Here is a 26,323-nt window from a genome sequence, read left to right on the forward strand (position 1 = left end):
ATTCTTGTACGTAAGGCAGTATTATAGCAGTTACATTCTTGTACATAGGGGCAGTATTATAGTAGTTATATTCCTGTACATAATGGGCAGTATTATAGCAGTTACATTCTTGTACATAGGGGCAGTATTATAGCAGTTACATGCTTGTACGTAGGGCAGTATTATAGTGGTTACATTCTTGTACATAGGGGCAGTATGATAGTAGTTATATTCTTGTACATTATAAGCAGTATTGTAGTAGCTATATTCTTGTACATAATGAGCAGTACCATAACATTTATATTCTTGTACATAGGCGCAGTATTATAGTAGTTATATTCTTGTACAAAGTGAGCAGTGTTATAGTAGCTATATTCTTGTCTACAGTGGGCAACATTATTGTATTTCTACCCTTGTACATAGGAGGCTGTATTATAGTAGTTATATTCATGTAAACAGGGGCAGTATTATAGCAGTTATATTCTTGTACATAGTGAGCAGTATTATAGTAGTTATATTCTTGTACATAATGAGCAATATTATAGTAGTTCTATTCATGTACATAATGCATGGTGGCTCAGTGGTTAGCACTGCAGCCTTGTAGCGCTGGGGTCCTGGGTTCAAGCAAAAATTTACTGAGCGTTTCTGCATCTCCTTGGAAGGAAAAACAGCACGGTTTTACCGCTGTTTTTGAAGCGTTTTTGTACATCAATGAATGCTTCTTGGAGCTAAATAAAGTTATTTGGTGGGACATTGCTTAAACCCTTGGCTTATCATCAGAACTGGGGTAATTACAGCTCTGGCAAAAATTAAGAGACCACTGCAAAATTTTCATTTTCTCAGATTTTTCTCTTTATAGACTAAAACAACAATGTACATTTTTACTCAAAAATATACCTAAGACGCCAGCATTACTAACTGCGTAGTGAAGTTATCGCAGCCTTTATAATAAAAGACATAGCCAGAATAAAGTATTTTAATGAAATAAAAAACACATGGTTTTTAAAAAAAATTTATTGCGCTGTCCGTCCCCGAAGCCTTCAATCTTCTGAAAAAAAAAGTAAAATAAACATCCATATCTCTCACCTGTCCACCGTCACGACGCAGTGCACGATTACCACTTTCGATTGTCCCTCTGCGATCCGGTCACTTCTACAGCAGTGACATCAGCAATCACTGATGTCACTGATGTAGAAGACAGCAGTGTATACTGACAGGAGTGTAAAATCACTCATGTTAGTGTACATTCCCTGACAGAAGTTATGTCGCTTATCCATGTTATGTAAATAAAAGCTTATAACCGGACGTTAAATTCATCCATTGGTTTTATACATTACTCTTTTGAAAGCTGAAACCCTCCCAAATTTGGTTTAGGCTAAGGCTATGTGCTGCAGATTTTTTCCGCATCTCCCTGGCAGGAAAAACGCATGCGGATTATACATGCGGATTTTACATGCGTTTTTCCTGCCAGGTAGAAGCGTTTGTCAAGCGGTTTTTTGCATGTGGGTTATCAAGCGCTTTTCCAAGCGATTTTAGCATCACCTGGAAAGTGCTGGACAACTTGGTCACACTATATAAATCCATGCAACCGGCATATATAGTGTGACCAAGTAATAGTTAAAAAAAAGAATAAAAATGGTAAAAAATAAAAAATAATGATTATACTTACCTTCCGATGGCCCCCGGTATTTTCTATAATAATAATAATCTTTATTTTTATATAGCGCTAACATATTCCACAGCGCTTTACATACATTATCGTTGCTGTCCCCATCGGGGCTCACAATCTACATTCCCTATCAGTATGTCTTTGGAGTGTGGTAGGAAACCGGAGAACCCGGAGGAAAGCCACGCAAACACGGGGAGAACATACAAACTCCTTGCAGATGTTGTCCTTGGTGGGATATGAACCCAGGACCCCAGCGCTGCAAGGCTGCAGTGCTATTCTCCGCTCCGTCCGGTCTCCCCGGTGTCTCGCGGTGGTGTGAAAGGACCTGCGATGACGTCACTGAGTCATGTGATAGGTCACGCGACCGCCGTCAGTGGTCGCGTGACCTGTCACATGACTAAATGACGTCATAACAGGTCCTCCCACCACTGCAAGCCGAACCAGAGACCGGAAGCATCGCTGAGGAGGCCGGGGGCCATCGGAAGGTAAGTATAATCTTTATTTTAAATTCTTTTTTTTTACAGGTTCTATGGTACCCGGGTTTGGATGAGAGTCTCCTCTCCTCCAGCCCCGGTTACCATCCGCACATTGAAACGCTTAATATCCGTGTGTGCAAAAGTGCTGACACTGATATTAAGCGTTTCAATGCAAGTCAATGGCGGCAATTACGCTGCGTGTCCACAAAATGAATGGACATGCTGCGGATTTTTTCGCAATGATAATCCGCAGCGGAAAATTCCGCAGATATATCATTGGGGACCATGGGGCACGTATTACCAAGCGTTTTTTAAGCGTTTTCACTGCGGAAATTCCGTGGCAAAAACGCTTGAAAAACGCATAGTGGGCACACAGCCTAAGAAAATAAATTGGCATCAATGCTGAAATATTGACCATTTAATGAACACAGAATGGTCAGATTTTGGCAAGACAAAAGTTTTGTCGCCTGGTCATATAATGCACCCAATCCTAGTTTACATCCTCACCAGTGCTCAATAAATGATCAGTTAATTAGTGGGTGTGTATAAAAAGAAACCCAGCACCCCAGACCTTCACTTGAACTGCAACTTGAGCTCTGACAACATGCCAAAAATCCACCCTGCGACCAAAGCCTTGATTATCAAGAGGCTGAAGACCAGATCCACTGCAGAGGTGGCTGGCACCTTTAATGTGTCTCAGCGTCAAGTACAAAGAATTAAAAAAAGATGCACAGCACATCAGGATTACCATTGCAATAGCTGGCAGACCAATTTTTAGCAGTGAAAAAAAATGCCGCGGAAACGCAGCAAAAATGCTTTGTGTGCACATAACCTTATAGTAGCTTTATTCTTGTTTGTAAGAGCAGTATTACTGTATAGTAGTTATACACTTGTACATGGGCACAATATTACAGTAGTTTTATTCTTGTACATAGGTGGCAGTATTATAATAGTTATGCACTTGTACATAGGAAGCTGTATTATAGTAGTTTTATTCTTGTATATAGGAACAATTATAACAGTACTTATACACTTGTACACAGCAGTACTATAATAGTTAGTCTTGTCTACGGAAAGCAGTGTTATAGTAGTTAAATTCTTGTCTATAGTAGCCAGTAAAATAATAATTCTACTCTTTTATGTTGTACATGGGAGACAATATTATAATAGTTACACTGTTGTACAAAGGGACAAAATCTAAAATAAAAACAAAATGAGCAAATACCTTGCAGAAACTAAATAAATAGCAATAGAGCATAAAAATAATGTAGGGTATTGGTTAATAATTTTGATTAAAAAAAACGTAAAAGCCACCCAAGCCACGTCATGGTGACCCTATTCGGGACGGTCCTAACCTCTAGGATTAAAACCTTACAATGTGTCTCATTACGTGAATGTGAATAAGGGCCGAAAAGGACCGAGGCCCTGACTAATGGACAACCAGCAGTGGGGAGCTATATAAACGTAATGTCCAGCTCAAAGAAAAGGGAGGCCAAACCCTTATGTGCACATTATTTTCATTATTGCTATTTATTTACTGCAGGGCATTTGCTCATTTTGTTTTTATCTTGAATTTTGTCTGTTTAGTGGCCAGTGTGAACATGCGCCTGCACACACACCAATTTACATTCCAGTTCATTGCTTTTGATTTTTGTGCAAACGGAGCTTTATTATAGTAGTTATATTATTATCTATAGTAGGCAGTATTATAGTAGTTATATTCTTGTAAATAGGCACAATATTATAGTAGATATTTTCCTTTAGATTGGAGCAGTAATATAATATATTTTTTTTGCATTGGGGGCAGTATTTTAATAGTGATGCTCTTGTCTATAGTAGACAGTATTATAGTACTTGTACACTTGGTACTAAAGTAGTTGTATAAGAAGACGAATTACAATTGTTATATTGTAATAGGGTAGCAGTATCATAGTGGCTATATTCATGTATATAAAATGAAATAACACAGTAGCTATACTCTTGTCTATAATAGGCAGTATTATGGTAGTTCTATTCTTGTCCATTGAAGAGATAGACGTGTGTTTGTGAGCTCCCAGCAGGGCGGAGGCATGGCTTCTGACCCAGGTGGAGGGGAGCTGGGCTGATGATCCAGGGAAAGCCCCTGGTCTGGAGTCGGGCCTGCAGCGTGCACCTGATGGTAATGGAAAGCTTGAGATGGTGGCTGGTGAGTCTTCTAAACCTGCTTGTTATGTTGGAGGATTAAATGCTAAAGTTACAAGGTAAAGTATATTTAAGCTGGAATTGCAAATCAGCAAAAGTAAAAGATGAAATTAAGAAAGAGACTGATCCTAAGATAAAACTGATGAAGTGCGAGTGTCTGGATGATTGCAGCCGAGAGCTGGTGAGAAGGAAAGAAAAACTGGACAAAGATTTAAACTCTGTGCCCAGAATGGAGACTTGGGCTAAAGAGAAAAAGAGGGGATCCAGAGCCCAGACTGTGAGCAGAAAACGCTTCATTGGGAATAAAGACATTAAATCTAAAACTGTGTACAGTATTGTGGAGCAAGGAAGCCCAGTAAGAAATGCAGCACTGATGTCAGCTGCACAATGTGAGGGGTCTGAGACATCAGAAAATGCTGGGAACGCTGCAGAGGAAAGTGTGTCAGCAAACGAGGGGTTAACTGCAGTGACCTCTGTATGCAGCAATGAAGTGAGCCCCCTGTAATGATACTGTGGGTAACACCACCCTCAGCACTGTGAGACCTTGCTCTGAGCCCTCCATGTCAGTGAATAGAGACAATATTGTGCAGCAATCAGTGGTGATGGATTTTATGTCATGTAGGTCAGTGAATGGAGACCACACTGCAGTGGTAATGGACTCTGAACCATCCATGTCAGTGAATGGAGACCACATTGTGCAACAGTAAGTAGTGGATCTGGGCGTTATTGCAACACAATCAGCGGTCAGTAATCATAGGACTGGGGAGAGCTCCAGCACTGATCCTCCTGCAGCAGTGGAGATTTCCAGCACTGATCCACCTGCGGCTGGGGAAAGCTCCAGCACTAATCCACCTTTAACTGAGGAAAGCTCCAGCACTAATCCACCTGCGACTGAGGAAAACTCCAGCACTAATCCACCTGCGGCAGGGGAAAGCTCCAGCACTAATCCACCTGCGGCAGGGGAAAGCTCCAGCACTAATCCACCTGCGGCAGGGGAAAGCTCCAGCACTAATCCACCTGCGGCAGGGGAAAGCTCCAGCACTAATCCACCTGCGGCAGGGGAAAGCTCCAGCACTAATCCACCTGCGGCAGGGGAAAGCTCCAGCACTAATCCACCTGCGGCAGGGGAAAGCTCCAGCACTAATCCACCTGCGGCAGGGGAAAGCTCCAGCACTAATCCACCTGCGGCAGGGGAAAGCTCCAGCATTGACCCATCTGCTGACCATCAATTCAGGAGACTGTTCTCTTATATCATAAGACCAGTGAACCCTCCACCTCAGAGGAGGAACGCAGTCAGGATAAAATACACAGGACCAGAGAACATCCCATCCAGAATTTACATTGGGAAAGTTCCCCTGAAAGAGTTTATGAAGTTTAATGCGTCTGAGGTCTACGCTCTGATCCATATCCCATCCAGCAGGATCTATGACATCAGCTTTAAGCTCCAATGCGATCTGGATTTGTTCTGGAACATCTATAATGACACCAGAGAAGATGAGATCTGGGATAATCTCCATTGTATCCAGCTGTCTAAGCCGCAGGAGATAACGGCCACTGTCCTGTTCCAGTCTGAGGTGGTGGCACTGGCAGATCTGCAGCACTGGCTGATCCAGCAGTGCATGGTGACAAGTCATCCCGAGAAGATCTATGAGGGGCAGTTATGGAATGGAGGATATACGGTGAAAATCTAGCTTTTTCAAGAGAGCGGTGTGACCAGACATCTGCCGCACTCCTACTTTGACTCAGAAAGGGGAATATGCTACTACCCTGGTCAGCCACGTCTGTGCCATAGATGTGGGGGCAGGCACCTTGCCATAAACTGCTCTCGTATCACTTGCTCATTATGTGGACAGTTCGGACATACAAAGGACAAATGCACTGGACCCGTCATCTGTAACCTGTGCTCAGAACTAGGGCATACGTTCCGGGATTGCCCGCATGCAGAAAATAATAAATATAATGGCCAAACCTCCTTAGAAGTTATTAAGGAAGATGTCACCAGAGGTACTGATGTTGTCCCAGAAGACGGTACTGATGAGGATAGAAGTTACAGTTGCAGGGAACCTGCTACAGACTCTGATTTAGTACTAATGGATGCTGCACTGCTAGGACCACCAGCCACTGAAGAAAGACCTAAACTACCACCAGCCACTAAAGAAAGACCTAAACCACCATCAGGCACTAAAGTAAGATAGAAACTATGATCAGCCACTAAAGTAGGGCCTAAAATGCCAGTCACTTAAGAGAGGCCTAAGGTGTCCAGAAAACCTGTCACCAAACCATCCAAGCATCAGCCCAGTATATCTGTAGAAGCAGTTAACCTGCCCGCAGTGTCCAGTGTGGATGAGGAAGGTTTTGTGACCGTAACAAAAAAAGATGCATCTGTGAATTCTGCCAGAAAAGTTACAACAGTACAGAAAACCTCTGAGCCTCCAGTGCTAGCGATAAGTCACAGACGTTATAATGTACTGGGAGGAGAAGACCAGGAAGAAGCAGCACAAATGGAGCAAAGTCCTTCATACATCCTAGAAAATGTCTCTGATGAGGTGGATCCTGACCCTCCCATGTCCAAGAAATGGGGTACTGCAGGTGACAGCAGTGGAAGGAAGAAGACCAGAAAGTCTAAGTGATGAGGAAGCTCCATTAATGTGAACAGTGTGAGGACTGGGAGCCGGCGGCAGGCAATTTACCAGCGTTTGTCTGACAAGAGATCTGACGTCTTCTTCTTACAGAAGACGTATCTGAAGTGCAATGCCCATGTGTATGCAGCCAAGCGAGACTGGAGACTTGGGCCGTCATACTGGTCCTTCGGTCTGGAGAGAAATGATGGTGTAGGGATCCTCTTTAATACCGTGAATGTCCAAGTGGACAGAGTCCTGGAGATCTGTCCGGGACGCTGTCTGATGCTGGACTTTACATTGGACTCCATCCATTATAGATCGATAAACATTTATACTCTGCAGACTAGAAAACAGGGGAGGGAGCTATTTGATGACATGAAGTCATATTGCTTCACTTTAAAGTGTTTATTACAGTTCCCACACACAATAATGTGTCCTATAATCTGGACAGATCCAGATGTCATAAGAAACTAAGATATGATGAGACGTTTCTTAATAATATAGTCCAGCAGGCCCATCTAGTAGACCTCTATGGTTCTCATCATACCAGTAAGATGTACACATACCATAAGGGTGGTAATGCCAGCAGAACAGACCGGGTGTATAGAAGAGAGAGGTGAGATGCTCTCAGTACAGGATCAGCCCCCTGGAGTTTTTTGACCATTGTATGGTGAGCATGACGCTGGGTCTGGCCCAAGCAGATGTCTGTGGAAAGGGGTATTGGAAGGTGAACAGCTCTGTGGTCCAAGATCCACGGTTCAAAGAGGCCTTCACCACATTCTATAATGAGCGTAGTACCACCCAATGTATGTGTGATGACACAGTCAAGTAGTGGGAGATCATGAAGAGTGACATCAAGCAGTTTATTATACGAGCAGCCAGGAGACTTAGTAATATGGAGTATATGAGATACTCCGCCTTGAGACTGCTCCTGAGCCGGCTATATAGCAGGATGGGCAGCATGGTGGTTATCACTGCAACCTTGCAGCGCTGGGGTCCTGGGTTCAAATCCCAACAAGGACAACATCTGCAAGGAGTTTGTATGTTCTCCCCGTGTTTGCGTGGCTTTCCTCCGGGTTCTCCGTTTTCCTCCCACACTCCAAAGACATACTGATAGGGAATCTAGATTGTGAGCCCCAATGGGAACAGTGATGATAATGTATGTAAAGCGCTGCGGAATATGTTAGCGCTATATAAAAATAAAGATTATTATTATGAAAGGTGGAGAGGAGGTGGGCGGACGGAGCGGCAGCCATATAAAGCAGCGAATGAGGGAGCTGCAGTATGATCGCCTCAAGTCTATCAAGGCGGAGGGAGAGTTTACTAGTTGGGGCGTCCATAACCCAGATCCCTTTTATTACCTGTAAGAACAGGGTTAGTAAGAAGCTAACCACTGCCTTGTTGAATGAGAATGGGGTGAAGCAATCGGAGCAGGAGAAAGTACCCAAGATCATTGGTGATTATTATAGAGATCTATGTAAAGAGGTTCATATAGATAAAGATGACATGAAAGCCTATCTGAAGGGGGTGTCCCTACCAACGTTAGATCCAGTGCAGGCAGATAGTATGGCCGGTCCCATAACTGAGGAGGAGGTGAAAAGAACCATTAACTCCTTAAAGGCCAACAAGAGCCCGGGGCTGGACGGCCTGACCAGCGAGTTTTATAGAGAGTTCAGGGACCTGGACCTGGTGCAGGTCTATAATGATTGCCTCTCTGCAGGGAAGCTCCTACAGTCCCAGTATACATCTGTTCTGGTTCTCCTGGCAAAGAAGGGAAATCTAAAAAATATAAAGAAATGGCGTCCATTGTCTTTGCTGAACACGGATTATAAAATCCTGGCCAAGATCTTGTATTATCGGCTGAGTGAGGTGGCGGGTAAGCTGATCATCGCCAACCAGACGGTGTGAAGGGTCGGACGATAGAGGACTCATTGCTGCTGGTGAGAGAAGCTGTGACGTGGTAAGCAGCACAATGTGGGAGCGTATATTGTGGACTTAGACCACAGTAAAGCCTTTGATAGAGTCCATCATGACTACCTGTACCAGGTGTTGTTACACTATGACTTCCCGGTGCAGTTTGTGCAGTGACTGCAATTTCTGTATAAGGAGGCCATAAGCCTGACACTAATAAATGGTCACTTGGCTGAGCCCTTCAGGATCATGTTAGGGGTGAGGCAGGGCTGTCCTCTCAGCCTATTGTTGTAGGTCTTTAGTCTGGATCCTTTCCTCAGAAAAGTGCAGGATCATAGAGATTTTACAGGGCTGTGGTGTCACCTGCAGAGTATAGTGGATGATGTAAGGTTCTGTGCCTATGCGGATGACATGTCGGTTCTGGTTTCTTCTAGAGATGACTGTGTGGCTCTACAGCAAGAGATCACAGCTTTCTCCAATGTGTCTAACTCCTTTATGAGCATGGAGAAAAGCGAGGCATTGTGGTTGAGGGGTTGACAGTGATGTCTACTCTGTGCCCATCAGAACAATTCAGGGTCAGAAAGGTTTTGGGAGTTGTGTTTGGTGCTGTAGGTGATGGGAAGGTGAACCGGGAGGGGAAGATGGTGGTGTGTGAGCAGAAGGTGCAGAGCTGGAAACACTGGAAGCTGACGTATCTGGAGAAGGTCCGCCTGCTGAAGACCTTCCTGCTCCAGCTCTTCCTCTATATCAGTGTGGTGTTCCCGGTGCCCGATGCGTTACTCCCCAGAAGTACCAATATCTTCTTTCACTTCTTGTGGGGTAACAGAGTGAATAGTCAGGAGAAACATTGTCTATCTCCCCCAAGAGGTGGTCTTTTGATGCCCTATCCAGAGCTCTTTTTTAATCTCATGTTTCTTATGAAGAATTTTTCGTTTTGTAAGAATTCAGAGAAGGCGCCATGGTCTTGTTTGTTTAAGAGCCAGATCCAGCAATTTGTGTCTGTGTGGTCGATAGGGGATCCCATCAAGAGAATCTAACAATGACTAAAGAATAATGTTTCTTGGTATTGTGTCCATGTAATAAGTAAGGTCTTTAGATGGAGATTCCTGTATGATGATGTCTATACGACTGGTGGGACAGTCGTATAGTCAGCTGCTGTATGGAGACTTCCCCCAGAAAACCGTCCGAACAGTGAAGCATGGTGCGGGAAACCTCATACTTTGGGGTGCTTATCGCAGGAATTTGGCCAACAACCTCCTTCCCTCACGAAGAGCATTGAAGATGGGTCACTGCTGGGTCTTCCAGCATGACAATGACCCAAAACACATAGACAGGGCAACTAAGGAGTGGCTCCGTAAGAAGCATTTCAAGGTCCTGGAGTGGCCTAGCCCGTCTCCAGACCTGAAACGAATAAAAAATCTTTGGAGGGAGCAGAAACTCAATGTTCCCCAGCGACAGCTCCGAAACCTGAAAGATCTGGAGAAGATCTGTATGGAGGAGTGGGCCTAAATCACTGCTGCACTGTGTGCAAACTTGGTCAAGAACTAGAGGAAACATCTGACCTCTGTAATTGCAAAGGTTTCTGTAGAGGAAACATCTGACCTCTGTAATTGCAAACAAAGGTTTATGTACCAAATATTAAGTTTTGTTTTTCTATTGTATCAAATTATTATTTTTTTAAGATTCTGTCTCTCACAGTTCAAGTATACCTACGATAAAAATGATAGACCTCTCCATTCTTTGTAGGTGGGAAAACTTGCAAAAATCAGCAGTGTATCAAATACTTATTTTCCCCACTGTATGTGCCAACTAGGGTCTTCTAAACTAGGAAATTTAAAAAAAAGTGCAGAAACTATAAGAAACTCCTCGAATTAAAAAAAAGACAAAACAAACTAAAAAGTGTGCCCCGTCTTGAGGATTAACAAGAGGGGCACAAAATGAATTGCTCCTTAACCCAAATAACGAGAATTTTATTCCATTTTTTAATAAGACTGTGTGCAGTTGATACCTTAATATGCTTTTCAGGAGGAAAAACTTCTTCTGTGCGGTTCTGTGAAAATCGAGGAGTTGGACATTTTTCAGGTGAATTTTTGTTACTGGTGCAATCTGTAGGAAACACACACAAAAACTGAACAAAATGTTTAGGTGAAGATCTACCATGACTAGAGATAAGTGGATTGATTCGGGAGACTGGTCTAGCGTTCAGATCAGTAGTACCTGGCGGCTATATATGAAGCCTGCAAATCTTTTACTTTCCTGAATCCCCGGAACAGCATTTAATTATCTAGGTCTGGTGCAACATCATCTGTGTGACATGATGCACAGATGACGTCGCCCTAGAACTAGCTGAGTAACCACTTCGCACCAGAGCCTGTTTTTGCCTTCGTGACCGGGCCAATTTTTTCAATTCTGACCACTGTCACTTTATGAAGCAATTACTCTGGAACGCTTCAATGGATTCCCCTGATTCTGAGATTGTTTTTCGTGACATATTGTACTTCATGATTGTGGTAAAATTTCTTTGATATCACTTGCGTTTATTTGTGAAAAAATCGGAAATTTGGCGAAAATTTTGAAAATTTTGCAATTTTCAAACTTTGAATTTTCATGCCCTTAAATCAGAGAGATATGTCACACAAAAGAGTTAATAAATAACATTTCCCACATGTCTACTTTACATCAGCACAATTTTGGAACCAAAATTTTTTTTTGTTAGGGAGCTATAAGGGTTAAAAGTTGACCAGCGATTTCTCATTTTTCCAACAAAATTTACAAAAACATTTTTTTAGGGACCACATCATATTTGAAGTCACTTTGAGGGCTCTTTATGACAGAAAATACCCAAAAGTGACACCATTCTAAAAACTGCACCCCTAAAGGTGCTCAAAACCACATTCAAGGACTTTATTAACCCTTCAGGTGCTTCACAAGAATTTTTGGAATGTGGAAGAAAAAAATTAACATTTAACTTTTTTCACAAAAATGTTACTTTAGACCCAATTTTTTTTATTTTCACAGGGGTAACAAGAAAAAATGGACCCCAAAATTTTTTGTGCAATTTCTCTTGAGCGCGCTGATACCCCATATGTGAGGGAAAACCACTGTTTGGGCGCATGGCAGGGTTCGGAAGGGAAGGAGCGCCATTAGACTTTTTGAATGTAAAATTTGTCTGAATAATTAGCAGACACCATGTTGCGTTTGGAGAGCTCCTGATGTGCCTAAACAGTGGAAACCCCCCACAAGTGACACCATTTTGGAAACTAGACCCCTTAGGGAACTTATCTAGATGTGTGGTGAGCACCTTGAACCCCAAGTTGCTTCACAGAAGTTTATAATATTGAGCTGTAAAAATAAAATTTTCACATTTTTCCCACAAAAACGTTTTTCATCCCTTAATTTTGCATTATCATAAGGGTAATAGGATAAATTGCACCATGAAATTCGTTGTGCAATTTCTCCTGAACACGCCGATACCCCATATGTGGAGGCAAACCACTGTTTGGGCGCACGGCAGGGCTCGGAAGGGAAGGAGCGCCATTTGACTTTTTGAATGTAAAATTTGTCTGAATAATTAGCAGATGCCATGTTGCGTTTGGAGAGCCCCTGATGTTCCTAAACAGTGGAAACCCCCCACAAGTGACACCATTTTGGAAACTAGACCCCTTAGGGAACTTATCTAGATGTGTGGTCAGCACCTTGAACCCCAAGGTGCTTCACAGAAGTTTATAATAATCAGCTGTAAAAATAAAATTTTCACATTTTTCCCGCAAAAACGTTTTTCATCCCTTAATTTTGCATTATCATAAGGGTAATAGGATAAATTGCACCATGAAATTTGTTGTGCAATTTCTCCTGAGCGTGCCGATACCCCATATGTGGAGGCAAACCACTGTTTGGGCGCACGACAGGGCTCGGAAGGGAAGGAGCGCCATTTGACTTTTTGAATGTAAAATTTGTTCGAATAATTAGCGGACGCCATGTTGCATTTGGGGAGCCCCTGATGTGCCTAAACAGTGGAAACCCCCCACAAGTGACACCATTTTGGAAACTAGACCCCTTAGGGAACTTATCTAGATGTGTGGTGAGCACCTTGCACCCCCAGCTTCTTCACAGAAGTTTATAATATTGAGCCATAAAAATAAAATTTTCACATTGTTCCCACAAAAAATGTTTTTCATTCCCTAATTTTGTATTATCATAAGGGTAACAGGATAAATTGCACCGTGAAATTTGTTGTTCAATTTCTCCTGAACACGCCGATACCCCATATGTGGGGGAAAACCACTGCTTTGGTGTACGGCAGGGTTCGGAAGAGAAAGGAGCGCTATGTTGGCTGGGATAGGCACCAGACACCATGTCACATTTGAAGAGTTGCTGACATGCCGAAACAGCAGAAACCCCCACAAGTGACCCCATTTTGTAAACTACACCTCTCAAGGAATTCATCTAGGGAAGTAGTGAGTATTTTTTAATTTTTAAATTTATACCATTGGACAGTGAAAAAAGCATAATTATATTTTTACCACAAAAAAATGTTTTACCCTCAGATTTTACATTTTCACACAGGGCAATGGGTAAAAATGGTGCCGAAATGTGTCACACAATTTCTTCTAAAAGTGGCAATACCCCATATGTGGCTGTATCGTACCGCTTAGCTATATGGCGAGATCTGGGGGGGACGGAGCGCTATTCGACAATTGGAGAACAAATTATTGTAGAATAGGCATTTGGATTTGGGAGCACAAAATTTTCTGAATTTCTTTTGGGGGGCAAAGGCCATTTTGCTTTTCCAGAGCCTTTCTGCTACCAGTAACTTGGAAGTCCCTTATATTTTTAACAGATAACGGACCTGAGTGGGGACTAGCTTTTTTTGAGGACTGAGTTGAAGCTTTTATTGCGAACATTTTACGTAACATTTATCCGGCGCTCTAGGCTGAGCACTTACATCGGGGTTTCCAACTAAATTTCCAAGTGATGGCATTCAGATGAAACCCCTGCAGGATCCATTCACTGTAATGAGGCAGCAGAGTTACTCTGGACTCCGTCTGGCCTCTGTTTAGCGGTGTCCTTTTTTTCAGAAGTGCACAAAACTGTAGCCAACCGCACTTTTATGCACGCCTAAAACAAATGACACCGTGGGATCACAGGCCAGACGGCATCCACAGTGGCCTATATCTGCCTCATTACAGGGAATCTTCCGTCATGGGTTCCGGCTAAATCACGTATTTCAGAGATTTACACGGAAACTCTGGTGTAAGCGCTCAGCGCAGAGCGCAGGATAAATGTGTGCCGAGCCTTACTGCGATCTTTGGGAGACATAATAAACAAATCAGTAGCATGTGAAGAATTGGTTTTATTTATTTTTTTACGCCGTTCCTAGTGTGATATAACTGATTAGATTACTTTATTCTTCGGGTCGGTGCGATTACAGAGATACCAGATTTATAACGGGTTTTTATGACTGACAGCTGTCACACACTAAGAGACGCTTTTTTTTTTGCAAAATCTAGTTTTTGCATCGCCATATTTTGAGAGCTATAATTTTTCCATATTTCGGCCGACAGAGTCATGTGATGGCTTGTTTTTTGGGGGACGAGTTGACATTTTTATTAGTACCATTTTTGGGTACGTGACATTTTTTGATCGCTTTCTATTCCGTTTTTTGGGAGGTAAAATTAACAAAAACCAACAATTTAGGAATTGTTTTTTGAGTTTTTTTTTTTATGCCGTTCTGCGTGTGGTAAAAGTGATCAGACAGCGTTATTCTTCGGGTCAGTACGTTTACAGCGATACTACACGTACTTTATATTTTTTTATGTTTTGGCGCTTTTACACAATAAAACAATTTTATAGAAAAAAATATTTTTTTTGCATTGCTTTATTCTGAGAGGTATAACTTTTATTTTTTGGCTGATGGAGCTGTATGGCGGCTTGTTTTTTGCGGAAGAAGATGACGTTTTCAGCGGTACCATTTTTATTTCCATTTTGCTTTTTGATCGCATTTTTTTCCACTTTTTGTTTGGCGATATGAGGAAAAAGTATAGTTTTTTGCTCCGTTTTTTATTTATTTTTATTACGGTGTGCACAGAAGGAGTTAATTAGTGTGACAGTTTTATAGCTCGGGTTGTTTTGGACGCGGCAATACCAAATATGTGTACTTTTTTTTATTTTTGCATAAATATATGGATTTATCGGTTTAATATTTTATTTATTTATTTTTATTTATTTTGTATTTTTTTTTTAACAGTTTCAAAACATTTTTTTTTACTTTTTTTTACATTTTTACTTAGTCCCTGTATGGGACATTAATTTTTATTTTTCTGATCCCTGATCTCATGTAATGTAATAGACATGTATTATATTATATGAGATCTTCACTGACTGTTTCACAGTCTCCTGCCTGGCATCAGCTTGCAGGCGGAAGCCAGGCAAGCAGGACACCATATATGGCAGAGCTGGAGGCGGTCATGTGACCTCCAGCTGCCATAGCAACGCCAGGTCCTGAAAGGAATCAAGGGGTCGTCGGAGAGGTAAGTGGACGACCCCCTCTCCTCCTGCTGTCTTCTATATGCCGCGATCACTATAGATCGCGGCATATAGAAGACAGCAAAGGGTTAACATCACTGGGACCTGATCTAATCAGGTCCCGATGATGTTCCCTGTCAGAGCTAACGCTCTGCACTGCTCCCACAGCGCTTGCAGGACCCTGGGGGTCCGGAGCGCTGCGAGACCACCCACCGTTTTTAAACGTCGGCGCTGCACAGAGCCCAGCAAGCGCCGACGTTTATCTACAGTGGGCGGTCGGGAAGCGGTTAAATGCTATACTGAAGACATCGAACGGTAAGAGATTTGCGGGACTCCCTTTATCCACCAAGTACCACTGACCTCAACGCTGGACCAGAGTCCCGCAAATTGATCCTTTCATCTCTAACGAGGACCTCCTAGTCCTAATTGTCCTCATTTTTGCTGGCTCTCGTAGTACTTTTATATGAAGTAAAATCAGTGTAAAAGTAGAAAATCTAGCTTTCCAAAATCTCACTCATATGTTCCTAAACTCTAATAAGTATTTTCTTGCAGCCTGACAATGGTTGTTGTGATCCAAAAAGTATAAAGGTAGAGTAAATGGTGTCTAGGAGGTGGGGGGATTGACGAGAAGTTGTCTAAGGGCTCATTCAGATGCCAATTTTTCTTGTATGAAAAAAAAAAAAAGACCAATTTTCATCAGTGTTTTGGATTAGTTTTTCATCATTTTTTGCATAAGAAGTATTCTCAAGCTGTTACTAACAGGCATGAAAATCGAACAGAACACGAATAGCACACACATGGCATCAGAATGGTGTCCTATTTTTTCACTGACTCATAGACTTGCATTGGGAAGATTGATCCGTGACTCAGATTGAAATTGGACATGACTCTGCCTGTGAAGAAACACAAACGTGTGAACGGCCTCATAGACTATAATGGATACAAGTTCCATCTTTGAAAAACACTCATAATGCCATTATATAGAAAACTGATGTCTGAATGAGACCTTACACTGATGCACAGATCGTGAGATTATATTAATGTGCTGGTAACATACTCACCTGTGCTAATATCTGTAGGTTCTTCCTCCTCTTTGATCTTCACAAGCCTTTGAAATTCACCCTGTATATTTAATGCAACAATGTTAGAAAATATTAGCACCTAAATATGCAAAATAATAACTATACGAAACGGTCTATTTTTACCTGTGTTTTCTGAAAGGTAAAATTCGAATTCTCCTTCTTACATTTTTTATTGTCCATTGCTGTTCAGCACAGTAGAGGCATGTGGTAAAATGCTGGTGCTGAAAGTGCAAGAAAATGCATTAATTCTAAAACGGATTACCTTGAAATTTCACGAACATAATCAATAAATGAACAATAAACACACAATATGACAAAAATATACACGCTGGGTAGAGGTGAATGTTTTCAATTATGACAAGCATTTTTATGGATATAAGTGGGCTGAGCTCAGGGACATATAGTTTACCACTGCAAAATTTTGAAGCCTGAGGCTAAGCTCACACGATGCATTTTTGCGACGGTTTTCCCGCCTCGGAAACGCTGCGAAATCGCTTGTAATAGATCTGCCAGGTACTGCAATGCGAATCCGGATGTGCTGTGCACATGATGCGGAAATTTCCGGCACCTCATTAACTGGCATGGATTTATATAGTGTGCCCAAAAAGATTAAAAATTGTAAAAACACAAACAAAAAAAAAACAAAAACACATTATACTTACTTTCTGATGGCATGCGGTCTTTTCTCCGCATCCAGTGTCTTCGGCGGCTCGCGGTGGTGTGAAATGATCTCTCATGACGTCATTTAGTCACATGACTAAATTACGTCATGGAAGGTCCTTTTAGACCATCGCGAGCTGCCGGCAAGGCAGGACGGATCGCTATGGAGACTGGGGGCCATCAGAAGGTAAGTATAATGTATTTTTTTATTTAATTCTTTTTTTACAGGTACTATGGAACCCGGGTCTGGATGAGAGTCTCCTCTTCTCCAAACCCGAGTACCATCTGCACATAGAATCTCATAATATCCGCATGTGCGCATGTAGTGATGCGGATATTATGCGATTCAATGCAAGTCAATGGCGGCGAAAACGCCACGCTTCCGCAAAATAATTGGTAGTGCTGCGGATTATTCTGCAATGATAATCCGCAGCGGAAATTTCTGCAGTATGTGCACAGCACATGCGGATCATCATTGGGAAACATGGCAGACCTTCTACCAAGCGTTTTTTAAGCGTTTCTGCAGCGGAATTGCTGCTGCGGAAACGCTTAAAAAACGCATTGTGGGCACACAGCCTGAAACACTAAATTACTTACCGGTAATGTGATTTTTCTGAGCCCATGACAGCACCACAACGAGAGAGGGGATCCGCACTTCCAGGACAGGAAACCTACAAAATAAAAGGGCGGCACCTCTCCACCACCTCAGTTGTTTACAGAGCATGAGAGGACACTAGTTAATAGTTATATATCCCATGATTTTTCCTTCTACACACCGTGTGAATCAAACACCACGAACGAAATGAAGTGATCAACTTCTACCAGAAAGGGAGAGAATATAAGGATGCTGTCATGGGCTCAGGAAAATCACATTACCGGTAAGTAATTTAGTGTTTTCCTATCACCCATGACAGCACCACAACGAGAGATTTACAGAGAAAAAAACTTTAAAGTTAGGGTGGGATCACAGCCTGTAGAACAGCTTTCCTAAAGGAAAGGATATTAGAAGATCCCAGATCAAGCCTATAATGTCTATAGAAGGTGCAAGGTGAAGACTGAATCGCAACCTTACAAAACGCTTGATGGGGACATCCGCTTTATTATTGTTCTGCCGTGGATTCCCCAGATTAGCACAGAAAGTAGGGTGCACAATTTCTTGACTTCTATGGAAATTGGAAGCTATCTTCGGAAAATAGGGTAGATCCGGAACCGGCCCATCTTCTAGGATCTGTATAAACAAAGGATTATCCGACAAAGCTTGAATGTCACTAACTTACCATGCTGAAGTCATGGCCACCGGGATGATAGTCTTTAATGTGAAGACCCTGAATCCATGAGTTCAAGAGAAGGCTTGTTAGAGCCGTAAGCAATGGATTGAAATCCCAGGGTGCCATCTTTGGACTGAAAATGGGCCTAGATCCAAAACTCACTTTCACATTCCTGGCTTATTCAATGTAGGTTGGACACTGTTCCAGTAGTCTACGGCTAAAAAGGTCCACTTGCAATTCTCTTCCTCTTTATATGAGGTGCTGTTAAAGATAAAAGGTGAGACTTCGCCATGTGAACTGATTAGACATAAGTGTCATTAGGGATCTTGGCAGAGTTCCTCCATAATGGTTTATGTAAGCTAAAGCTACTCTGTTGTATGAGAAGACCTTTACATGGTGACCATGTGTAGATGAATGGAGCTTTCTTATATACTGCCTAAAGCTTCTTTAGGTTAGAGGAATCGGATCTTTAGAGGCAGCCCACGGGTGTGTACCTGTGACCATGCTACTACTGGAATGTAAGAGATTACTTATTAACAGCAATATTGCCTTGTTCTGAGTTGTGGCCAGACTGCTTATTAATTTTGACATATAGCAGGACTCCATATTCTACCTTGGGAGACAACTCTTACCCACTGCCCAGTGAGTTCTGCAGCGCTCGATGGATCTGCCCATAATCCCGAAATAGATGAGGTAAACTATTATCAATGCCTCTTCCTTCAATATGAGAGTTGTCCTAACTACTATAATTCTCCATAAAGCCTTAAGGCTCATTAACATCTGAATGGAAGGACACAAACTGAAAGCCTAAATCCTCATTTTATGCTAAGAACTATTCTCAGGAAATTTGATGTTTCATGTGAATTGGAACCTGATTGTATACCTTCTTAAACACCTATACTACTATATAACAATCTGGAACAGCAGATTTAATAGCAAATCTTATAGTGTCCATTTCCAATGATCTAACTCTCAGGAATCTGTACAGCCCTTTCGGGTTGTAGCAAACCCAGGTAGGACTGGGTTAAATAATAGCTTTACAGGTCTTGATTAGGGCCCCTGGAGAGCTAAGCACCAGAGCAGGCTAGGCATTCACCTTAGTGAGACTGCTGGAAAGCAGAGCAGATGGTATGTGTCTTGGAGCTAATCAGAGACACAGGCCAGACTCCACCTGAGCCAAGTCTGCAAGTATCAGTGGTTGCCCTGGATAAATATTGTTTTGTTTGATCAAGCTGGGTTAGCTGAGCTGTATATGAGTAGTCTGGGTTTATCCTATTTAGTCAGCGCTTGGACAAGACCAGAAATATTAACGTTTATGATTTCTGTGCAACCTGTAAAAAGCAATAAAATTGCGCTTGATTGGACCAAAACCCACAATGGCTGTATGAGCACTACGTGATGCCTCCTACCTTTAAGTGTGAAACCCTACAAGGTTTATTATTAACCTGCAAAACTAAGGAAGCACTCCAACCGGCATTCCACCGAGCCAGCTGAGCACCAGCCAGGAATACTGCCACCCTCGGTCTCAATAGAGGCTAGGATATTTTTCCCTCTGAATTTGGTAAGCTTGCCATGCACAGTTTAAAGTCGCTGAACTTGGTTTTGTCAGACATAAACTTAGTTGTGAAACCAGTACCTTTACAAAGAGGGACTATGAGGCACAGGGGCGCTACAAGGCACAGGCACCCTATAAAGCACTACAAGGCACAGGGGCACCCTGAAGCACCGAAAGACACTATGAGGCCCCATGAGGTACTCACAGGCATTGGGAAGTGCTATGAGGCACTAACAGGCGCTATGGATGCACCATGAATGCACCATGAGGCACTATGATATGCTATGAGCATGATATGTTATGCTATGAGGCGCTATGGAGAGCCATAAGGTGCTATGCCATGAGGCACTATGAAGCACTATGAGATGCTATACGGCACTATGATGTGCTGTGATGTGCTATGAGGCACTGTGATGTGCTGTGAGGCATTATATTATGATGTGCTATGAGGCACTATTATGTGCCATGAGGCACTATTATGTGCCATGAAGCGCTATGCTATGGAGGCACTGTGATGTGCTATGAGGCACTGTGCTATGATGCGCCATGAGGCACTGTGCTATGATGCGCCATGAGGCACTATGCTATGAGGCACTAAGATGTGCTATGAAGCGCTATGCTATGACGCACTATGATGTGCCATGAGGCGCTATACTATGAAGCACTATGATGGGCTCTTTGTGAAGCGCAAAAAGGCTTTATGAGGCACTGCGCTCAGATTTTTATTTAAAAGAGTAATCCATCTGAATGAAGAATAAACCTTTCCTTTGGGTGGTAAATCTCAATTGTCAGACTAGCCCCACCCGAAGGAGCCAACTGATGAGACGCAGCTGGACAGCAGACTTTCACAAACACCATGTGCTGTATTAACACCAAGTGCCGTCCTATGGATGGAGTAAACAGACTGGAGGACAACAGTAAAAACCTCTAAGTGTTAGTTTAACATTTACTGAGCAGATTGAGGCTCATTTTTGTGGTAAATTCTGAAGCCCAATCATGAGGCTCTGTACGGCCCAGTCATGTGGCTAACCTTAGCCTAGAGGTCGAAGGTCCAGCTTCCGTCCTGAAGCCAAATTTAAAGCACGAGGCCCATGGCCCAGATGGGGTCTTACAAAGTGCACACACACCCATTTTTGAGTTTTGCACTAACTTCCTTCAGCCTTTCCTAGTAACCTTAACAAGGAAAGGGACCTATAAACAAGGTAAACATTCACGTAGATCACTCACCACCAGCTGTACGAATTTGGAGGCTGGACCAAGTCACAGGCCTGTTCCTCTCCATCCGGCCGTGCCTGAGCAATACTGGGCTGGCCAACCGCAGGCAGGGGCGCCTCCAATAGTGCGCCAATCAAAGCTGGAGCTGCTGACCCCAGGCAGGGGCGCAGCTCAATAGGTGCTCCCATTGATGTGCAGAGCTGGAGCAGCTGACCCCAGACAGGGGCGCGGTTCCACAGCAGCTTCTCCACTGATGCACGGAGCTGGAGCTGCGACCCCAGGCAGGGGCGCCGTTCAGTCGTATCCGGATCTTCAACAGGTAAGCCTAAGGTTCTCCCATCAAGGACCCTCCAGTACGCTAGTCATCAGGCCGCAGGCTGGAACAAAACAGTAGCCGGAAACATGTTAGAAGACCTGGGTCTCTGCTACTTCTTTTTTTCACCGGCGTGCGTCTTAGGGCACGATTTCCTGGATAGCGTCCTTTGCCTGTGCAACTGGGATGTGTGGCTGCCAGGCCACCATAAGGTAATGGTGCAGCTGCTGCTCGCGCCCGTTCGACAGAACAGGCCCCTTTGGAACTACCATGGCGCTTCCAGGTCCCTGGCGCCGGCCGCAGCAGAGACTGTGCCCTGTTGGAAACCGACCGGCCCAGGTCTGGAAATAATCTTCTCTTCTTAATTCTGCCGCCGTTTTAACAAGGTTCCCCCTCAAGGACAGAAAACCAACTGAGGTGGTGGAGAGGAGCCGCCCTTTTATTCTGTAGGTTTCCTGTCCTGGAAGGGCGGATCCCCTCTCTCGTTGTGGTGCTATCATGGGTGATAGGAAAACATCTCTTTCTGCAACTGGAGTTTCTGGATTGGTGTCTTATCCCAACTCATGTGGAAAGCTCTTTTAAAGGGTCAATATTGACTTTTAGGTAGGGCTGTGGAGTCAGTAAGCCAAACCTCCGACTCCTCAATTTCCCCGACTCTCGACTCCGACTCCACAGCACTGCCTCAGTACTGAGCATGTGCATAAAATGCAACAGATTCATGTCAACTAAAAGCCGAGATCTTTAAATCAGGAATAGAACAGACATTTATAGGACATTTCATAATTTTCCCAAATTCATATGAAAACATTAACAGCACATATTGCACTAAACTACTGCACCCAATTTATTATATATTTTAGGAGTCGGAGTCGACTCAGACTCTACCAAAACGGACACTGACTCCAACTGCACAGCCCTGCTTTTAGGATTGCAAACTCCAATAGATGGTGCTAGAGTTTCTATCCTCCTTCTCTGAAGAGGCTATCTGCATGTTACCAAGAGAAGTTATGATGTTTCGCTACATTCAACGGCATTTGACATCATTACGTTTTGTGATGCGGTTGTAGCTGATAACCACCCACTCTGCAACTTACTCATTGCTAGCACACCTTATTGGTGGCCCTTGTGACTTTAAATAGATGCAGACAATGGCATGACTTACACCCCACCCCCCGACAAAGTACATTATGCACATTATGCATAACATACTTCATGTGTCCTGTGTTTTTAGTTCTCACCTATTGCCAATCTACAATGGTACAATACTGGTTCATGTCAGTTTGTGTAGACGCTTGTCTGGTATTTTGATTTGACAAGATTCCTCCATAGCATGGTACTTGTGTACAGTGCATTGCGAAAGTATTTGGCCCCCTTCGAACTTTTCTACCTTTTGCCACATTTCTGGCTTCAAACATAAAGATATAAAATTCTAATTTTGGGGGGAAGAATCAACAAGTGGGACACAATCGTGAAGTGGAACGAGATTTATCGGATATTTTAAACTTTTTTAATAAATTAAAAACTGAAAAGTGGGGCGTGCAATATTATTCGGCCCCCTTGAGTTAATACTTTGTAGCGCCACCTTTTGCTGCGATTACAGCTGCAAGTCGCTTGGGGTATGGCTCTATCAGTTTTGCACATCGAGAGGCTGAAATTCTTGCCCATTCTTCCTTGCAAAACAGCTCGAGCTCATTGAGGTTGGATGGAGGGCGTTTGTGAACAGCAGTTTTCAGCTCTTTCCACAGATTCTCGATTGGATTCAGGTCTGGACTTTGACTTGGCCATTCTAACGCCTGGATACTTTTATTTTTGAACCATTCCATTGTAGATTTTGCTTTATGTTTGGGATCATTGCCTTGTTGGAAGATAAATCTCCATCCCAGTCTCAGGTCTTTTGCAGACTCCAACAGGTTTTCATCCAGAATGGTCCTGTATTTGGCTCCGTCCATCTTCCCATCAATTTTAACCATCTTCCCTGTCCCTGCTGAAGAAAAGCAGGCCCAAACCATGATGCTGCCACCACCATGTTTGACAGTGGGGATGGTGTTATGAGGGTGATGAGCTGTGTTGCTTTTACACCAAACATATAGTTTTGCATTGTGGCCAAAAAGTTCGATTTTGGTTTCATCTGACCAGAGCACCTTATTCCACATGTTTGGTGTGTCTCCCAGGTGGCTTGTGGCAAACTTCAAACAAGACTTTTTATGGATATCTTTGAGAAATGGCTTTCTTCTTGCCACTCTTCCATAAAGGCCAGATTTGTGCAGTGTACGACTGATTGTTGTCCTATGGACAGACTCTCCCACCTCAGCTGTAGATCTCTGCAGTTCATCCAGAGTGATCATGGGCCTTTTGGCTGCATCTCTGATCAGTCTTCTCCTTGTTTGAGATGAAAGTTTAGAGGGATGGCCGGGTCTTGGTAGATTTGCAGTGGTCTGATATTCCTTCCATTTCAATATGATCGCTTGCACAGTGCTCCTTGAGATGTTTAAAACTTGGGAAATCTTTTTGTATCCAAATCCGGCTTTAAACTTCGCCACAACAATATCTCGGACCTGCCTGGTGTGTTCCTTGGTCTTCATGATGCTCTCTGCACTTGAACAGAACCCTGAGACTATCACAGAGCAGGTGCATTTATACGGAGACTTGATTACACACAGGTGGATTCTAGTTATCATTACCAGTCATTTAGGACAACATTGGATCATTCAGAGATCCTCACTGAACTTCTGGAGTGAGTTTTCGTTCCACTTCACGATTATGTCCCACTTGTTGTTGATTCTTCCCCCAAAAAATTTAATTTTAAATCAGTAAATGAGGATGGGGTCCTTCTAGTCTACCGCGAGCTGCCGGCAAGCTGAGACAAGGACTCCGGGGGCCATCAGAAGGTAAGTATAATATTTATTTTTTATTTTATTCTTTTTTTTTACAGGTACTATGGTACCCGGGTCCGGAGGAGTCTCCTCTTTTCCAGACCCGGGTACCATCCGCACATTGAAACGCATGTAATCCGCATGTACAGATCCAGTGATGCGGATGACAAGCGGTCCAATGCAAGTCAATGGCGGCGAAAACGCCGCGTTTACGCAAAATAATTGGTAGTGCTGCGGATTTTTCTGCAATGATAAAACAATGATAACATGATGCACAGCACATGCGGATTATCATTGGGGAAAATTGCAGACCTTCTATCAAGCTTTTTTTAAGCGTTTCTGCAGCGGAATTGCAGCTGCGGAAACGCTTAAAAAACGCATAGTGGGCACACAGCCTAAAGGCGTCATATAGTGGCCCACGGTGTAAAGGCGTTATATAGTGGCCCACGGTGTAATGGCCCCGTATGGTGCATCCTGCTATATGGCCCCACCCTATCCTGGCATATGCCTCCATTCAAGTACATGGCCCCCATCCTGATATATGGAATATAGCCCCCAACCTGGGTATATGGCCCCTCCACCCACCTTTCACGCTCCCTCGCAGCGCTGTGTCTGTGAGCTCTGAAGATGTTGACGGTGAGCGGTGACAACAGCTGACAGACTGAGATCACCGTTCCCCGCCGACACAGATACTCACCCGGGACCTCCGCTCTGGCGCCTTCTCTCCCCGGCAGCTCCAGTCATTGCACGCATTGACTGAGCAGTGCATGCAATGGCAGAGGGAAAGTGCAGCTCGCAGCTTACACTGTGGGCTCCACAAAGATGGTAGCAATCTCCTCCCACAGCTGCGACCCAGACAGCCCAGAGGGTGTGCCCAAGTCGCAGCTAGAGGCAGGAGGAGCGGCCTCTAATGTTAGAGATAGGGTCGGTCACAGACCACAGTCTCTTATGCACAGGACTGCCGTGAGGTGTGCAAGAGTCCTGCTTAGACTCTTACACCCTCACCAAATGAAAATGGCAGTCCCCAGAGGCTAATGTAAAAATGAATAAAAAATTAAAACTGGTACATTTAATTTTATATAAAAAATAATTGATTACATAATCAATAATTATTAATACAAAATTAAAAATCGTGGCACCTTCCCTTTAAGTTTTGTCTTAAGCATCTGAAATGCATGCTCAATGGGGTTGAGATTTTGTGATTGACTCGGCTATTGCAGAATATTCCACTTCTTTGCCTTAAAAAACTCCTGAGTTGCTTTCACAGTATGTTTTGGGTCATTATCCATCTGTACTGTGAATCGCCGTCCAATCAACCTTGCTGCATTTGGTTGAAACTGAGCAGAAAGTATAGCCTTGTACACATCAGAATTCATCTGACTGCTTCTGTCTTCAGTCACTTCAATAAACACTAGTGACCCAGTGCAATTGGAAGCCATGCATGCCCATGCCATCACACTGCCTCCACCATGTTCTACAGCGTTTACATGTTTTACAGAAGATATGGCGTGTTTTGGATCATGAGCCATTCCAAGCCTTCTCCATGCTTTCTTTTTCCCATCATTCTGGTACAGATTGATCTTTGTTTCATCTCTTCAGAAAATATTTTTCCAGAACTTTGCTTCTTTAGATGTTTTTTTGACAAAGTCTAATTAGGCCTATATTTAAGGCTCATTAATGGTTTGCACCTTGTGGTGAACCCTCTGTATTTGCTTTCATTACGTCTTCTCTTTATGGTAGACTTAGATACTGATACTTTCTGGAGAGTGTTCTTCACTTGGGTGGATGTTGTGAAGGGGTTTTTCTTCACCAGGGAAAGTATTCTGCGATCAACCACCACTGTTGTCTTCCATAGACATCCAGGTCATTTTGAGTTACCAAGCTCTCCAGTGCGCCTTTTTTTTTTTTTTTACAAAATATAGCAAACTGTTGATTTGGCCGTTCCTAACATTTCTGCTCTCTCTCTCATGGTTTCTTCTTTTTTTTCAGCATAAT

At 43.2% G+C, this 26,323-nt stretch overlaps 1 protein-coding gene across 3 annotated transcripts in view; it reads right to left on the bottom strand.

Annotated features, from left to right (window-relative positions):
- LOC141273108 (uncharacterized) overlaps positions 1-26,323 on the bottom strand; it is a 47,351-nt gene that overhangs the window by 9,208 nt on the left and 11,820 nt on the right. For all 3 annotated transcript variants that reach the window (XR_012322062.1, XM_073684498.1, XM_073684497.1), the window contains exons 2-4: positions 16,568-16,665; positions 16,424-16,484; positions 10,846-10,943 (exon numbers count right to left, since the gene is read on the bottom strand). Coding sequence is in view for 2 of the 3 variants with exons in the window: in XM_073684498.1 (XP_073540599.1) it covers positions 10,846-10,943; positions 16,424-16,484; positions 16,568-16,624 (216 nt within the window). In the remaining variant the exon portion in view is untranslated. The remainder of the gene's footprint in view (positions 1-10,845; positions 10,944-16,423; positions 16,485-16,567; positions 16,666-26,323) is intronic.

Source organism: Phyllobates terribilis, unplaced genomic scaffold, assembly GCF_046119375.1.
Source record: "Phyllobates terribilis strain yellow unplaced genomic scaffold, ASM4611937v1 Scaffold_5__5_contigs__length_657084704, whole genome shotgun sequence".
In the NCBI taxonomy this organism is placed as follows: Eukaryota; Metazoa; Chordata; class Amphibia; order Anura; family Dendrobatidae; genus Phyllobates; species Phyllobates terribilis.